This window comes from Fusarium pseudograminearum, chromosome 4, assembly GCF_000303195.2.
Source record: "Fusarium pseudograminearum CS3096 chromosome 4, whole genome shotgun sequence".
NCBI lineage: Eukaryota > Fungi > Ascomycota > Sordariomycetes > Hypocreales > Nectriaceae > Fusarium > Fusarium pseudograminearum.
In genome coordinates, this window is record NC_031954.1 from 6,896,682 (window position 1) to 6,914,022 (window position 17,341).

Here is a 17,341-nt window from a genome sequence, read left to right on the forward strand (position 1 = left end):
TATTTGTCATCCTAATAATATCTTTTGTTGACATACAAAGTAAAATACTCGACGTGGGTTAAGTTAACCGAGAGAATCCTTCTGGAACAGTAGGTTTGCTTGTGCTCTTCAGACTACCAATATGGCAACCAGGGCTTGTGCAGCTGTGAGATACCCCACGAAATTCAGGTAAGATTGTTGGTCAAATCAAGCAACTACAGTTGACAAGAGCATATAGACTTCCCATATCACTGAACGCATACAAGCAAATAAGAAACATGTCATTTTCAGCAAATAGACAAAACTCCTCTGCCGCAGCTGCCATCGCCAAACCAGCATTCTCCGCAGTCCAGCCCGTCACCAATTTCGCAGAGAAAATAGCCAGTCGTCCAGATTTTGACAGCTCCAACAAGCCTATTCAAGTTACAAAGTCCCCTGACCCATCCTGGTCTTACGGGGATGGTGTTCATACTGGAGAGACACCCACCATCAACAAAGTCCACAAAGAAATCGACCCCTACTCTTCTGACAGATCCGTCAGTCAAAACTACCGCCTTTTGATATCTGGCATTGCTCCTCGCCCGGTTGGCTTCATCAGTACTATCTCCAAAGACGGTAAAACAAAGAATCTAGCACCGTTCAGCTATTTCCAAATGGTCGACCATGACCCACCAATGTTCATGGTCAGCTTTTCGTCTCGCCATGGTCGTATCAAGGATACATATCAGAACTTGAAAGATACAAAAGAATGTGTCATAAATACTGTTTCTGAAAACATGATTGAAGCCGTCAACGCTTCATCCATTGATGCGCCCTATGGAATTTCAGAATGGGATATAACTGGTTTGACTGAGGGTGAAACAACAACAGTGAAAGCCCCACGAGTTACAGAGTCAGTACTTTCTATTGAAGGAAAAGTTGTGGATATGAAGGAATTTGAAGGACATAAACCTGGCATGAGTGGATCTGCCATCTTTCTGGTCGAGGCAACGAGGCTTTGGGTTCAGGAGGATGCAGCGAATGAGGATTTCAGCCACATCGAACTTGACAAGCTGAGGCCCATCGCACAGCTTGGTGGTATGTCTTATGGGCGGATTACTTCTACCTTTGAACTTCCTCGTACTAGATGGGTGGACGAGCAGCCTAAGAGCGAGCTTTTGACAAAGTTAGATCGCCAAAAGCCTGATGAATAATGCCATGAATATATAGTGGATATACAGGAATGAGAATAGAGTCTACTACATATAAACGTCAGACAATTAACAAAGTATCAGAATTACTGTTTGTAATCCATGAACTTGAATCTCCTAGTCCTGAGGAAACTTGGAGCCTCCCTGTCTCCTAACCTCATCCATAATCTCCATCACACGAATAGTCTCTGCCCAAGGCATAACATCACTCTCGACCTTTCCAGTCGCAATATCAAGAGCCACTGCATCAGCCTCCCAGTAGAATCCCCTCCCTTGTTTCTCAAAATCATATTTCTTTCCTTCTGTATCTCCGTCTTTGTACACGGTAAAGTTTTCGGGTGCTGCTGCAGGACCTTCTACCACAATGTATCCACCAGTTCCTTCAATACGACAAAATACATTTGGAGTCTTGACTTTCGAGTTCGACGTAATAATTCCCTGCTTTCCATTAGGATAGAGTAGAACAATCGAAGTACTGATATCAACGCCCTGGACAAGGGTTTGTGCAGCGCAGATCTTTGGTGTAGTTGCTTCCTCGCCTACACCCGAATCAAGGCCCACAAGGCCCCACGTCAAGCTGTAGATACCAATATCGAGCAAAGAGCCAGCACCCAGGGAAAGATCTCGTAAACGGTGCTCAGGGGCCAGAGACTCGATATGTTGATCCATGGCAAAGTCGGCAAAAAGGCGAGCCACGTCTCCAATAACCTTATCCTCATGAACAAGCTTCTGGATAGTTTTGACCAGAGGGAAGAAACGTGTCCACATAGCTTCCATAATGAAAACACCCTTCTCCTTTGCCGCTTCGAATACTTCTCTCGCTTCTTTGGCATTCAAGGTGAAAGCTTTCTCGCACAAGACATTCTTTCCGTGCGAAATGGCATCGAGGCAGTTCTTTTTGTGGAAGCCATGGGGTGTTCCGATGTAGATAATGTCAACCTCGGGGTCTTGGTAGGCCTCTTGGTAACTTCCGTAAATGGTTGGAGGTTTAGACGCGTTTGGCAGATGTTCTTTAACAAATTTCTTGCCCTTTTCAACGGAAGAAGATCCAATGGCTTGGATGATGTGTGTAGCTTTGGCGTCTTTACGGTCGATGGTGAGATCTGCGATGAACCACGACGAGATCATACCAGTACCTACGATGCCCCATCGTAGGGTTGGCTTTGACTCTGCCATGATGTCTTAATTGTGGATGAGGAGAGATTGAAAGGAAGTGGAAATAAACAACTCATATCCCGGCTAAACGAGGAGTTGTTTCAGGCTGTTTGGACAACCCCGCACCCCATCATGAGAATCTCTGTCTAATGGCATTTCTGATACTGTAGTACTTGTGAGAAGGTCACTGAGTGAACTCTCCGTTGATAGGACCTAGAGTAACTTGCCACTGCCTGTATACATACCTGGCTTCATGTTGTCTCAAACAGTCTCAAACTTGCTCTACTATGTGATACAAGTGTTTGACTTAACAATCCTTGCTGAAAACACTTCAAAACTTGGTGACTTGATTAGAACATAACTAATCTTTTCATCTTTCAGTAACGCGGTAAGTATGTATACTGATGTAGTTCTGTGAAAGGTTACTTGTTTTGTGGAGTTGACCGTCTCTCACAAACTGGACTGCGATTCCACAGTCCCGTTGCCATACTATCAACCCTTTGCTCATATTGACAACTTGCAACTATCTACCTATGATGCTTGCGTCTTGTTATCCGCCTCATAAATTAGCCATAGGCCAAAACAGAGGGCATTGCGTCAGATGGAGGCTGTGTTATTATCTAAAAATGTCTATGTTAGTGCTCATCTACAATTCAAGTAACAGATGTTGCAATCCACCGACATTCTGAGACTTCCAATACAATAGATGAAAATAAAAGCCTCAGTTACACACGTACTGCCTGAGTATCCTCGATTGTATGCCATGTGTAACTTCTAGATACATTTTGAACAACCACTCAGCCCTGCAGATAAGGATGTGTCCCGTATTCATCACCTTCACATGACTGCGCCCAACATCGTGCTACCGCAAGTCTGATTCTGTGTAACTGATCACCTAGAGTCGAAGTTATATTTCATCCTTCTGTAGTGGCACTCTAGTTCGTTGCCTGATGATGTTCTACACTAATTGCCATGAACAAATTCATATCTCCCCCTCCCTACTCAGTCTGTGTCTTCTACCAGGCCTCTTCCATCATCTCCTTGTTTATTGTCACTATAAAGAAAATTGAAACCATGGACCAGTTTGAAACATCTAGTCGAGATAGTCGAGATGGTGCAGTTTCTACTGTCCAACCTCTGCTGGAAACCCCACAGCAACTTTCGTCTCGTCCATCCAGTCTGAAAATAGAAACCGAGGCCGCTGATGGAAAAAGCCCTTCGCATCGTCCGGCTTCCTCTTTGTTTCATCTATGGGGCTTAGAGATGTCTGCCTTGGTCCTCAGCTTGTTATCTTTTGGCGCTCTGACTTGTGTTCTTATCGCCTCCAACGGACAACCGCTATCACGGTGGACAATGCCATTCATTACGATCAACGCCATCGTATCCATCCTCGCAGGGGTTTCGAAAGCCTGTCTTGCATTTTCGATCAATATATGCCTGTCACAAATGAAATGGAATTGGTACAACCAGTCATCACAGCCGCTTGTCGATTTTGATCGATTAGATGCTTCTAGTCGAGGTGCTTGGGGTGGTTTGCGTGTGTTGAAGTCATGCATCCGGCGGCCGTAAGTTCAGCCTTTCTTCTTCGGTTTCTTCTTAAGTTTGCAAAGTGTTATCTCAGTAACTAACCATCATTGATAGAAACTGGGCTGCTCTGGGTGCTCTTGCAACCATTGCTTTATTGGCATTTGAACCCTTTACACAAGCTATCCTGGCTTCTGAAGACCGGGAGCTTGTCCTAAAGCCCAAAGAATACGCTGAACTGGCTCGAAAGAATAACCAGTCGATCGACTCTGCTCCCTCCATTGGCAGGACCACTCGACTAAACGCAGGGTCTTGGATTGGGTTCAGGGGGGCAGAGAATGGCGTGGGCCGATTCCCTGTCAACCCGGGTAATACCACACACTACTACGTGTCATTCTTAACGACATCTAATATCCAAAGCGACATGGGGCTGAAAGCAGCTCTTTGGAGTGGCTTTTCACCTCTGACTTCATCTCAGAATCTGAAACCTGCTTATACATGTCTCTCCGGCAATTGCTCTTGGGCCGATTTTGCGTCTGTTGCAGTCTGCCACAAGTGCCACGATCTATCTCAGCATGTGGTTAGAACGATAGGAACGGACAAAGTACCGGGTCTCAGCATGCCGCCTGCAAAATGGGAGCCCAACAGCACCCTTCCTGATATCAGCAACCAATGGCCCGCTGCTAATTGGTGGCAAACGAATCAGAGCCTGACACATACAAAGTACAAGATCGCAAGCATGAATTTAAGCTTGTCCAACTACGACGGAAAAGCAAGTTGCACATCTAAAAGCGACAATTGCCCTGATACCTATTTATCATCAAGATTCACGACGAACCCAGGACAGACCCTGAATTTCCAAAATCACGATACTTTAATCATGGCTATGCAATACCTCAAATCAAACAAAAGTTGGTCTGACGGTAAAACGATATGGGAAGAGACGGGTATCACTTCGCAAGAGTGTGCTTTGTTCTTTTGTGTCAATGAGTATCACGACGTGCTATCACAAGGCTCTTTGCAAGAGACCGTCGTCGCCTCTTTCATTGATAGAACCACAGAATCCTATACGCCAGAAGAAGATGACCCGATGGTGGAAGAATTCTTCAGATATACAAACTACAGTCTTGATATGGGCAACAGACTGGTAAACCTGTCAGATCTGCAGATAAAGATACCTGACGAGTACTTTCGCACGTCAAACCTCTCAACACAGGCATTTAATATCACACAGACCACCATCCTTTCACTTCTTAGCAATCTGAACGAGGGACTTTGGGGTTATAACACAGGTACTACCTATCAGTTTATGGCTCCGTGGAGGCTTATTTACCCGGGTCGTGGTGCTGGAGGATTTTCTAGCTTGATGGTTGGGCTTGGGGAGTCCCATGATATACCTTCAACAATTGAGAACGTGGCACTGAGCTTGACGAAATGGATGAGAGATCGCGACCTCGATGATCCAGAGAAAGGAACATCTACAGCCAACGCCACTATTATACATATCCGCTGGTATTTCTTTATTTTTCCCATTGTCAATTTCGTGGCGGGCGTAATCTTTACTGTTCTGTGTATATGGGAAACACAGCGTTCAGGAAGGCCAGTTTGGAAGGATAGTATTCTAGCAACACTCTCTTGTGCACCAGATGGGGATCTAAGAAAAATGCTTAGAGAAGCAGCAGGGATGGACAAGTTACAAGACCTCAGTAGGAGTCTGGTGGTTACTTGGCATAAGGATGAGGGCGTTGGGCATCTGAAAGAGACATAGGAGCATGGGAACAGCCTTGTATGACATTTTCAAATCTGTTGCTGAGATGAGGTAACAAACATAAACAGATTCTCAAATTCAGTTGTTGTTGGTTATATGTTTACATGATTCGTTGTCGTTTCGAACAGTCTGGACTTCGTTTTGCTCCGTCAAAATCAATAGTTCAAACCCATTTCTTGGCAATATGAGAATCTGTGCTCACAACCTCTATTTTGGTTGGTCTGATCAATATAAAAGACCCGGTATTTTATTACCGGTTAAGCGACATGCTCGACCAACAAAAGCTGAAGACATGGATTTGTATAGACATTCAATAGCGAGCCAAATTGATGCTGGTGTCCCTGCATGAATCATTCGATAGTATCTGTGATTTGTCACTTATTCAGGCCTCGATTTCCCCTGATTCTAATGGCCAAGACTGGGTAGTAATTTGGGGGGGGACTTCGTTGAATCTTTAAATACTCCTTCAGATACCGCCTTGTGTTCAGTCTGATTGTCTTTTCCATTCCCATACGCATTGACATCATGGTTGCTTTTAGATCTCTTCTTGTGCTCCTAGCGCTTGGCGTGGAGGGTATTGCTGCGTTGAACCCTACCTCTACCTGTACTACTGCTCTCGGAACCAAGAGCGTCAAGAATGTCCCAACGTCCAGAGCCACAACAGTCAAGAAAATCACTATCATCAAGAAAGTGATCCGGAAAGTCAATGTTGTTGTTATCCCGGTAGCCAAGACGTCTACTATTCGCGAGACAAAGATACATACCTCAACTATTATTGCCGATCAAGCCACCAAGACTGCCACCAGCACCGTTGTCTGTAAGTGTGACCTGTTTTATTGTTTGCTTCCACAGTAACTAACTCGCTATCTAACAGCCAGCTCTACTTCTTTCATTCAAAGGACAGTCTGGTCTACTGTCAATTCTGTCACGACAACCACTACCACAAAATTCTTTACCTCCACCGTTAGCAAGCCTGATGGTTTTACCGACATCCTCAACCAGCCACGGACCGTGAAGCGACGAAACCAAGAGAGGAGAGGCGACATAGAAACCGAAACTGTTGGACCGGGTGGTGATCATCCACAGAGCGTCCGATGTGTCAAGGAGGTTCCTACCACCTCTACCAAGACTATCACTACAACTGTGCAAGGAGCAAGACAGACTGCAAAGGCTGTTACCAAGCTCAAGACCACTACTATTTCTACCACGTTTCTCACAACGCTATATCCAGACGACGCTAGTACTACTGTCCTTACTACCGAGTACCCCGTTACCACTTCTGTTGTCGACGTTACCTCTGTCACTACTGTAGTCTCAACCGGTAAGTCTACCCATACGAGTGGCCCGTTTTCCCAGTCTACATGCTGACATTTTCCTCCAAAGTGACTGTTGAGAGCCAAGTGCCGGAGGCAACTGAGTACGCCATCTGCTCTTCAGATAACATAATGGTAACAGATAATGGCGGAGGATATTTCTTCACTTATACCAACTACCAGCAACAAAGTAGTGGTCGGAACCTGGGAACTGGATATACCGCCACCTCATGCTGTAACGCTTGCGCAAAACTACCTGAATGTCAGGGTACCTTTTACAGTGTTGCCGATACTGAATGCAGACTGTTCATCGCAGTGGATAGCAGCAAATGCATCCATTCACGCCAGTACATGATTGCCGAATATCAAACAAGAATGCAATCTTCCCCATCGGTTATCCTCAGCAACGGTTTATGTGGACAGTGGAAGAATGCTGGTAGTATTGGCCAGAACACCTGAGCATACTTAGTGAGACATGGACAGCGACAAAGGGACAATATTTTTTAAAGGAGTGTATTAGTTAGATTTTCATCGTGCCCGATAAAATCAATGCTCTAAATAAGTAATATAATAATGATAAATCAATCTAATGCCAAACAATCCATCAATGTTCCAAATAAAAAGACCCAAATCCCATATATCCAAAAGATCGTCAAGAATGCTGTATGTATGTACTTGTAATGTAATGCAACGCTATGCTATGTTATGCTTATGCTTATGCAACGCTCGTTATTCACAAGGCTTGACATAATGAAAGTGAATCCACCTCTTAGTTGGGGCAGACAGCTTGCTTCTGACCGCAAGCATCCTTCTTGCAGCATCCCTTGAAGCCGTTGGAGCAGACCTGGAAAAAGCCAGTGCCGGGAGCGCATGTTCCGTCGGAGCGAGCCTTGACCTTGAAGGACTGGGCAGGCTGGTAGGTACCGGTCTTGAAGTCGGGGCACCATGAGTTGCCACAGGCGTCACCCTTGCAGCAGCCGCGAAAGCCGTTGGAGCAGGACTGGAAGAAACCGGTACCGGGAGGGCAGACGGTATCGTCACGCTTAGCAGAGGAAGAAGGGCAGATGGGCTGGGTCTGGCTGCATGCGTCGGTCTTGCAGCACCCACGGAAGCCGTTGGAACAAGACTGGAAGAAGCCAGTTCCAGGGGCGCAAACTGTGGGGTCATCAGATCGCTTAGCGGAAGAAGAAGGGCAGATAGGTTGAGTCTGGCTGCAGGCGTCGTTCTTGCAGCATCCACGGAAACCGTTAGAGCAGGACTGGAAGAAACCAGTTCCGGGAGGGCAGACGGTAGGATCGTCTGATCGCTTGGCAGCAGTAGAAGGGCAGATGGGTTCCTTCTGACCACAAGCGTCACCCTTGCAACAGCCGCGGAAACCGTTGGAGCATGATTGGAAAAAGCCAGTGCCTGGTGGGCAGACAGTTGGGTCGTCAGATCGCTTGGTGACTGAAGGGGGGCAGATGGGGAGCTTTTGGCCGCAGGCATCAGACTTGCAGCAACCACGGAAGCCGTTTGAGCAAGACTGGAAGAAACCGGTACCAGGAGGGCAGACAGTTGGGTCGCCACGCTTAGCCTCCTTAGTATCAGGGCAGACACCAGCATCGCCGGTGCAAGCATCAGACTTGCAGCATCCCACGAAGCCGTTGGAACAGTTCTGGAAGAAACCTGTTCCGGGAGCACATTGGCCGATCGGAAGATCAGTGGAAGCGGCTTCGGTGACAGTAGTAGTAGCTGTCTCAGACTCCCACTTGTGGCCGCCTACAACAGGGGCTTCAGGCTCGGTGATAAAGACAAGATCGCAAGTCTTGGGAGCAAAGTCTCGGCACCACTTTGCGTCACAAGGGTCTTCGGAGCAGTATCCACGGAAGCCATTCTTGCCGCAGACGTAGTACTTGACAGTGTCGAGACCGAGAGGAGCAAGACCCTCACATTCGGCTTGGGGCTTGGGGTTGGGAGTAGCGGCAGCGAGGCCGGAGATAGCAAAGACAGCAAAGATGGCAGAATGCATTTTGGATATCTTGACAGGAGGAGAAGAGTCGAAGTAATTGACAGTTGGAAACAATGAACAGAAACTGAACTGAACTGTTGGAAAATACGACTGAGAAGAAGCGAAAGTTTGTAAGGAAATAAAACCTAACAAAGGAAATAAGGAAATAGAGAGAAAAGGAAAATTGGTATTGTTGGTTTGATGTTTTGTGTTGTGATGATGAGAAGAGAAATTTCATCTTGGTGGTGGCATGAGGGACTTCTTATACAAAGTTGTTTCCTACATTGAAGCTCTTCATCTACAGACTAATATCGCAACCCTCAAGTTGTTAGCTACTACCGACTTCCGGATTGCAGCGGAGGAGGCTATGGCATCGGCATCTCACACACAGCCTGTCTTGGGGGCTTGCTTACACTGCATCGGAGGAGGTCAGCCGTCAGATACTTAGTGCAGCACCTTCGTAGAGAGGAATGCTCAGCCCCCGCCTTGAGCTGATAATTAGCCCTATTTTAAGCTTAAGACTCGGGCTTAATTAGGTAAAGCAGGTAAGCCTGGACCGCAGTCAATTGCTTTAGCCTCTAAACTCAGCCCTGTAGAGGTTGTTACTCTGGTTTATTGTGGCTTTATGCTTTGTCTAGTCAATTGTTGACCAAGTTTTACTGGTCCTTGAGGTTGCCGAGAATGACTTTACTGTCGTTGCAGACAAAATACCTCAACTATTTGCACTATGTTATGCATACTCTTGGACTGTTTATTTTCTGCAGCCAAGCTTGGGTCTCCAGTTGTTTTCCATCCCCTCGGCATGAATGCTATTTGGTACTTTGGCAAAACAGTGCCAAGATGCAAGCATCTGTATAATCCCATCTCCCTGTTTCTCAAGTGGGCTTTGTAGACAAGAAAATTAATCCTAATCTTGGACTCGGCGACCAAAGACAAACAGTGGCGCAGCAGCTATATTCATCCATATTGCTTATGCCCAGCATCCTCCACTTGTGGGATTCTGGAGTAAATCTCACCTGCCACGTAAATTTAAATCCTCCAGATCATCAGCTTACTTCACTTTGAGTTGCTTGTGTTACATTCCAAGCCGTGGTAATAAGCGGTCAATCAATGACACCATCTTGCACAGCGCCATGGCTAGCTTGGTGTTGAGATGTGGTGTGCATCAGCCGAACAACTCATCATCCGCTAATGGATACTTCCGCTTTTTACATTTCTTACTTGCAGCTTTCTATTTACTTTTATGCTTCATTTTGGGTGGTTAGGCTGTGACTGAGAAGTGTTTATGTAGTCGGCCTCATATAATCAGAGACGAGAACGGGTCAATAAACAGAATATATATCTAGATTTCAGATTTTGGGCTATCAATATCTTGTGAAAATTGAAAAAAAAACCAAAATACTAACTTTGATCTGCTCCTTGTAGCTGTTGACTAACACCTGTCATGTATGTAGTCATGGTGACAACTAAAGCCATATAACGTTGCACTACTGTACACAACTCCAAACGCTGAATCCATTGTCCAATCACGATATCTTTTACTTCTCTGACTTCCGGATGCCGATACTTGAGAAGCCAGTCATCTGCCGCCAGCACTACAGCACTAAACCAAGCCTTCGGGCTTACTACAGGATTCAGCTATCTAACTCACCACTACACTCATCAAGGTTTGCATCCGTTGAGATTCTTGACTATGGCAAGCTGATGTGCTGACCCTCACCTAGTCAATGCCAATGTTCCATGTAGGAGCCGCTGAACAGTAAGCCAGAAGTGAGGCATCTGTTATCGAGGTAGGGTTTGGTCCTTCAGCTGTTCGGAATCCCTGTCTGAGATCTATTCTTAGTTTCATCACTCAAAATACCAACGGTCATGAACAGATGAACCAAACCACGGCTTCGAAATATTTTAACCAAAGCTAGCATAGGCCTTAGTGAGAAGGAACACAAAAAAAGTACCGAGATGTTTGTAGAAGTGTATAAGTGCAAAGCCCGCTTACATTCATTGAGCCGAGACGTCATCGCAAGTACTTTCCAATATGTAGGGAATTCCTAAGACATGGATCCATAGCCCAAGATAGCTAAAGACCCTCTCAGAGACTGTTTTAGATAAGTTCTTGCTTGTTAGAAATATAAATGTGGGTTCCTGTGTTCCATATCCCTGGCCTTACTTCCAATAGGCCCTCCAGAGGTATGAATTTCAGTCATTGAATCAACTTCGACATCCGCATCAGGTAACATAATTTCTGCTCCAGAGTTACTCTGGCCATCATCGGGAAACTCAACGCTGTCTGCATCGAGTGGTGCAACATGGGAAGATGGATCTTGTTGATCCAAGTCCATCGAGACGTCATGTATACTTTTCCCTGACCTATTCCGATACCATAGCTTGACTTGTTCAGGTGTCCTTAGTGGAAAATTGTCCCATTCTCTAATACGATCATCTTTTCGTTGAGATGACGGTTTGAGTGAGACTTTGTTATCCTCAGGCTCCTCGATGGATTGGACAAGACGGAAAAGGGCTTCTTCCGTTTCAGCCAGACGTGCTTCGAGTCTTGTTATAAAGCCAATCGGAAGGCCCCTGGGATAATTTAGTCAAACGCGGATGACGGAAAGGTTGTTGTTGTACCTTTTGTTCTGCTCAGGGTACTGACACCTGGAAGGATCGTTACTGCATTGTAAGCAATGGGGTCTATTAATATCAGTAATTGTTCGAGTACATCGAGAGTATTTATATACTAACATGTTTCTGTCACACTATAAAATATATTGGTCAACGTCTCCCTCGGTCGTTTTTGCTATTCAATTTGTCTCACCTTGCGCTTTCGTTGTCGACAATGGCTGCATGCTATTGGATTTAACTGCCCAGACTCTTGCTCGGCTGTGACTTCATTACTTGCCATGAGTAATTAGTCATATAAGTGTTAATATTGATAAATATTGTATCCATTGCAATGCAGAGTGAGTGTTGGTTAGGCGTTGAAATGTAACCCCGCCTCGGTGTTTTCTTTGTCCGGAGCGGCACTAACACTTTTACAGTAACTACTACTACGTTAGACGATATCGTCAACACGTCTTCTCCATCCTCATTACTCTGCCAAGGATCACTCATCTCCCATACAAGAGCCCAAATCATGATCCTTACTAATCAACATGTCTTCTCACCATTCACCCTATGACACTCTCGAAACAGCGTCTCACTCAACCCCAGGCCATGAACCTCAATCTTCAAAACGAAAACATTCAACTTCAGGTCGGGAATATGGTTTAATGCGCGACACAGGCGAGCATGACGCCGCTCGCTTTGTAGGTAGTGGTAGTGGAATTCACTATATCCGAGCTGTACACTTGAGGTTGGCCAAGAAATCAGCTTCGAGAACAGAATCTTCGACTATCAACACACTTATCCCTGGAGAAGATGACCAACTACGACAGGGAACTTCGAGTAAAAGAAATCAAGAGCAGTTTCTATGGAGAGACAATGAAGTTGATACTGAACAAGGCGCATTGCCAGATTTCCAAGATTTCGTCGACTGGTCCAAGAGCTACTTTGAAGCATGGCATCCTGTTCTTCCTTTTCTTCATGGGCCAGAAGTTTTGGGCTTATTCGAGGAAGTTTCCAAAAATGCCGTCTCCTCCTTGAATCCTATAGACAAAGTTATCGTCAAGTCTATCCTCTCCATCTCATTGGCCGATAGTCGTCAGTCCATCGCTTTTGAGAAACCAATACCCAAACAATTCCTTTTCAACAGCGTCGACGATGCACTAGCAAGCTCACAATTTGCTCTTAGTCAGCCAGCGTCTCTCCGAACAACCCAAGCTGCTCTAGCTATTCAGTTGTTCTTGACTTCGATGTTGTGTCTAAACGCTGCGTCCAGGCTGGGTGGACTTATCGTCCGTGCCGCATTCCAATTAGGCCTTCATCGATGTCCAGCACGGTATCCCTTTTTCACCACCAAAGAAGATTCAGTTCGTCGACGAGTCTTTTGGTGTATATACATCTTGGAGAGGCTTCTCTGTCAGTCTCTCGGTCTACCGCTCGATATCCATGACGACGATCTCGATGTCTGCTATCCCGGCGAAGAGCGCCACACACTCACAAACAGAGACGAAAACGTCCAACGACTACAACTTTTAACCTTTGTGACAAAACACGCCCGCATTCGTGGCCTTATCCTCGAGCTAAGAAACAAATCCATGCTGCAGCGGCAAGACACGGCAGATAGAGCGGCTTTTGTACAAGCCGAGTTGGCAAAGTGGTTCAACGAAATCCAGGACGCAGTTGAGGAAGATGATCTCGCTGACGCAGACTCAAATACGCCTACAATATCAGATCACCACAAGATTATGCTATTAGTGTTAAAGCACGAATCGGTGATATGCCTCAACAGACCTGGCTTGGCCTCGGAGCATCCTTCTCCATCATACTCATCCGCTTTTCAGGCCTGTATTTCCGCTGCAAAGTCAATATTGATAATACTCAAGAAGCACCGGAATCGACATCAATTACAAGTTGACTCAAATGGTGCGAGGTCACAGACACCTTTGCTGTGGCCATCGTTTACATGGTCTATCTGGATCAGTGCATTCGTTCTTATCCATGCTGCCTTTGAGAGACAGGTCCCTCTTGACAGCGCCTTAAAGTATGTCATCCTGTTACTTTGATATGATAGTGTTTCTAATTTTACCTAGACACGTCGCTGCAGCCAAGGGTATACTTGGTCACCTAGCGGCTCGAGACACTTCTTGGCCAGAATATTGCCTCGGTGCCATTGATGAACTCACATCTACAGTCCAAGAGCTGTCGCAAGACCGGCCTTGTCTTATCGAATCACCTGCTGATGCTTCCATCACGACAAGGACTTTCTCCCCTGGTGTTCCGCACCAAAGAGGAGGTGACACCACCACGCCTTCAAGGCCTCCAAGATCTCTAAATCAAGATCCCGCGACCGGTTTGGGGGCAACTACCGACACTAGAGATACAGAACGGCCCAGTTTACCTAACACTTCTTCCGCCACTGATTCTCCGCGACTACAACAGCGTAAACGTCAAAGAATTTTCCCTTCTGCTACCGCCATGTCCCACGGCATACCGCATCATCAACAGGAAACCCCACATGGCCCTTATACCGGTGACTTGCTTTCCACGCCAAACACTTCATTTCCCTTAGAAGGCCCGGTTTACCCACAGTTCGACAATGTGCCCCTTGAGGGTCAAGAGTCCATGATGTGGTACGACCAGCTCTTTGCAAGCTCGTTCAGTGCTATTGATAATCCCTTTCTTGTCCACGCAGAGTTTGATGCTTCTGTTGATCCAACGTGGAATTATTTACGCTAGTCTGGTATATGGCTGTTTCATCATACCTCCTTCACTTCCATCACCTCCCTTGCCTTGTTCAATATTACCTGTACATGCTTCTTCCCTGACGCCCTATCTCCCTCACTCCCAAAGAGGTTCTTGTTCTGGAGACGTTCAAGAAACAATTCATACGCTGGCATATATCCCTTGACAAACTTGATTACCTGCTCATCCGACATTCCCGGCTTATGCTCTCTCAAAGCCTTTTCCTGGCCAAGACGCCACTCATAAACCTGAACTAGTTTGTCGGTGCTCAAGTGCAAGAATCCATCAAAGTGCTGCGGTCCGGCAAAGGTGTCACAATACCGTCTAAGATTCTCGTTAATCAGCAGAAGATGGTCGACCTTGTGGTTTGCAAGAGTGTTAGTCAGAGACCATTCTTCAGACTGTTGCGACTCTGAAGCGTTAGCCTGTTCCCATTTTCTAGTGACTTCTTCCTTAGTCAAGGGTTGAAATCCGAGAGCCCAGCCTTCAAAGATAAGCACATCAAGATCTTGGCCCAGTGCTACCTCTTCCCACTCGTCAACTGGGACTCTTCCGCCCTGGCCGCTATGAAGACTCTTATCGTACGCCGGCCACTTAACAGTTTTCTTCTCACTGTCCACTCGGCCAAGGACCTGATCAAAGAACTGTTTCGCAAGAATCTCATCATGAGTTCCAGGCTGACCGCGAGTCTGGAGAAGACCGTTGTTTGGGTTCGCTTCTCGGATGGCCACGAGCTCTGGATGATCGCGATAGAGATCATCTAGAGACAACGTACGGTTTTTGAGGTTGTACTGGCTTGTCAAAGCTTGAGATAGAGCCGCAGCCCATGTTGATTTCCCGCTACCTTGGAGGCCGGAAAGTCCTAAGACGAATGGTTTCGATGCGTTTTTCTGATGGACACGGATTGCGGGCACGAAAATGTCCAGAACGGCATTGATGGCGTTTGGGTCGATCATATTGGCAGTTGACAGGAGTTTTTAAAGGTTGTACAGTTGGGGATTGATGTCGAAAAGAATTGACACTATAGAAAGGAGATCCGTGAAATATACCAACAGTTAAGAGACTGTATTAATGGCGTTGGGTCCGAAGTCCCTCGCAATCGACTCATATATGTAATTCGGTACTTCAACGAGCGGATATCAACGTTAAATCCCCGCATAACACAGGGCGCTATCCACGGAAAACCATTGATGACAGCGGAGTTGGACCAGCGACACCATGTTGTTAGCCGGGTCCAATAAGATCATGCTCTTCTTCATGGGGTTGAAGCGGACAAAGAAACGTCCGCATACTCCACATCAATCATCAAGAGTGATATAATTCCACAGTTGAGCAAGTTCAAACATATAAATATTGTAATTATTTGAGAAAGATTGATCTAATATCTTTCTTCAATCATCAGATCCCATCATGTCTCCATCAGCAGTTGCCGCCAAAAAGACATACAACATCGCCTCCATCCCAGCTGATGGCATTGGTCCTGAAGTCATATCAGCTGGAATCGAGGCTTTGACTGCTTTGGCTGGTACACTTCAAACATTTAACCTCGACTTTACGCACTATGATTGGAGTTCAGATACCTACAAGAAGACGGGGAAATACATTCCTGATGGTGGCCTTGATCAGCTGAAGAAGCACGATGCTATCCTCTTTGGCGCCGTAGGGGCTCCTGGTAAGTAACATTTCCCAACAGAAATACAGTTATACTCACCATCAATAGATGTACCTGATCATATATCTCTCTGGGGTCTTCGTCTCGCCATCTGCCAACCCTTCCAGCAATACGCCAATGTTCGTCCCACACGCATCATGCGCGGAACACAATCTCCTCTGCGTAACTGCAAAACCGGTGATCTTGACTGGGTCATCATTCGCGAGAACAGCGAGGGCGAGTACGCAGGTCAAGGCGGTCGTTCACACCGCGGTCATCCATGGGAGGTTGCTACCGAAGTTTCTATCTTCACACGCCACGCCGTCAACAGACTTATTCGTTTTGCCTTTGAGATCGCGCAAAAGAGACCGAGGAAGCATTTGACTGTTGTTACCAAGAGCAATGCTCAGCGTAATGGTATGGTGTTGTGGGATGAAGTTGCTGCTGAGGTCGCAAAGGACTTTCCTGATGTGACGGTGGAGAAGATGCTGGTTGATGCTATGACTACCAAGATGGTTCTCAAGCCTGAGAGTATTGATACCATTGTCGCAAGCAACCTAGTAAGTCAATACCCAGACTCTAATTGATAGAGTCCATACTAACAGCTCTACAGCACGCAGACATCCTCTCCGATCTAGCAGCAGCCCTCGCAGGCTCAATTGGCATCGCACCAACAAGCAACCTAGACCCAACCCGCGAGAACCCATCCATGTTCGAGCCCATCCATGGATCAGCCTTTGACATTACTGGTAAAGGCGTCGCTAACCCTGTCGCTACATTCTGGACAGCAGCCGAGATGCTCTCTTGGCTTGGTGAGGAGGATGCGTCGGCCAAGTTGATGGAGTGCGTGGAGAACGTGACGGCTTCTGGGGTTCTGACGCAGGATCTTGGTGGTAATGCGACGACTAAAGAAGTTACCGATGCTGTTGTGGCAGAGATCAAAAAGCTTGGAGAAGGTTCAGATTAATTTATCGTGTTCTGATTGAACGCTGAACTGTTCTTTTATCTTGTTCTTTGTGCGCAGTTGTCTCTTTGTCTCGTGATATGTATGCTTTGTTCTCTAGATATGTTTGAACAAAGGCAGACAGAGATAGCAACATGGCTGTGTTTCATTCCTCATCTAGCCATCAAAATATGTATCATTTGGAAGGCATAGTCCAATGCTATAACAACTATAAGATTGTCTGGCAACTCTCATTGTAAACTTGACTGAACCAAAGAGTAAACATCACCAGCCCTCAATCTCACGAACTAAAACTCAACCACCACGACATTCTCAGATACCACCTTTCATAATGTGTCACCTCACTATCATCAAATGCAACGAGAAATCTTGCAAATACCCATTGCGCGCCCGCATCATATACTGCAGAGGCGCGCGAGCTGACAAAAGAAACATGATCCCAGACAATTGCACTGAGCGCGAAACAGCGA

General features: G+C 46.2%; 8 protein-coding genes across 8 annotated transcripts, besides 1 other annotated feature; 5 read left to right on the forward strand and 3 right to left on the reverse strand.

Annotated features, from left to right (window-relative positions):
* Positions 1-257: 257 nt before the first annotated feature.
* Positions 258-1,172, forward strand: FPSE_05057 (uncharacterized protein; the record flags this gene model as incomplete). Its single annotated transcript, XM_009258175.1, has 1 exon — positions 258-1,172. One exon carries the CDS (start codon positions 258-260, stop codon positions 1,170-1,172), a length of 915 nt encoding a protein of 304 aa, XP_009256450.1.
* A 114-nt stretch (positions 1,173-1,286) lies between these two features.
* On the reverse strand, positions 1,287-2,345 carry FPSE_05056 (uncharacterized protein; the record flags this gene model as incomplete). Its single annotated transcript, XM_009258174.1, has 1 exon — positions 1,287-2,345. One exon carries the CDS (start codon positions 2,343-2,345, stop codon positions 1,287-1,289), a length of 1,059 nt encoding a protein of 352 aa, XP_009256449.1.
* A 1,242-nt stretch (positions 2,346-3,587) lies between these two features.
* Positions 3,588-5,616, forward strand: FPSE_05055 (uncharacterized protein; the record flags this gene model as incomplete). The annotated part of the gene is made up of 2 exons (XM_009258173.1): positions 3,588-3,889; positions 3,966-5,616. The coding sequence occupies 2 exons, from the start codon at positions 3,588-3,590 to the stop codon at positions 5,614-5,616; spliced, it is 1,953 nt and encodes a 650-aa protein (XP_009256448.1).
* Positions 5,617-6,141: 525 nt separating this feature from the next.
* Positions 6,142-7,388, forward strand: FPSE_05054 (uncharacterized protein; the record flags this gene model as incomplete). The annotated part of the gene is made up of 3 exons (XM_009258172.1): positions 6,142-6,433; positions 6,491-6,937; positions 7,000-7,388. 3 exons carry the CDS (start codon positions 6,142-6,144, stop codon positions 7,386-7,388), a joined length of 1,128 nt encoding a protein of 375 aa, XP_009256447.1.
* A 221-nt stretch (positions 7,389-7,609) lies between these two features.
* Positions 7,610-7,656: a microsatellite.
* Positions 7,657-7,698: 42 nt separating this feature from the next.
* FPSE_05053 (uncharacterized protein) lies at positions 7,699-8,937 on the reverse strand (the record flags this gene model as incomplete). The annotated part of the gene is made up of 1 exon (XM_009258171.1): positions 7,699-8,937. One exon carries the CDS (start codon positions 8,935-8,937, stop codon positions 7,699-7,701), a length of 1,239 nt encoding a protein of 412 aa, XP_009256446.1.
* A 3,128-nt stretch (positions 8,938-12,065) lies between these two features.
* On the forward strand, positions 12,066-14,250 carry FPSE_05052 (uncharacterized protein; the record flags this gene model as incomplete). The annotated part of the gene is made up of 2 exons (XM_009258170.1): positions 12,066-13,555; positions 13,605-14,250. The coding sequence occupies 2 exons, from the start codon at positions 12,066-12,068 to the stop codon at positions 14,248-14,250; spliced, it is 2,136 nt and encodes a 711-aa protein (XP_009256445.1).
* A 20-nt stretch (positions 14,251-14,270) lies between these two features.
* Positions 14,271-15,212, reverse strand: FPSE_05051 (uncharacterized protein; the record flags this gene model as incomplete). Its single annotated transcript, XM_009258169.1, has 1 exon — positions 14,271-15,212. The coding sequence occupies one exon, from the start codon at positions 15,210-15,212 to the stop codon at positions 14,271-14,273; it is 942 nt and encodes a 313-aa protein (XP_009256444.1).
* A 454-nt stretch (positions 15,213-15,666) lies between these two features.
* Positions 15,667-16,874, forward strand: FPSE_05050 (uncharacterized protein; the record flags this gene model as incomplete). The annotated part of the gene is made up of 3 exons (XM_009258168.1): positions 15,667-15,928; positions 15,977-16,467; positions 16,521-16,874. 3 exons carry the CDS (start codon positions 15,667-15,669, stop codon positions 16,872-16,874), a joined length of 1,107 nt encoding a protein of 368 aa, XP_009256443.1.
* Between the last annotated feature and the right edge of the window lie 467 nt (positions 16,875-17,341).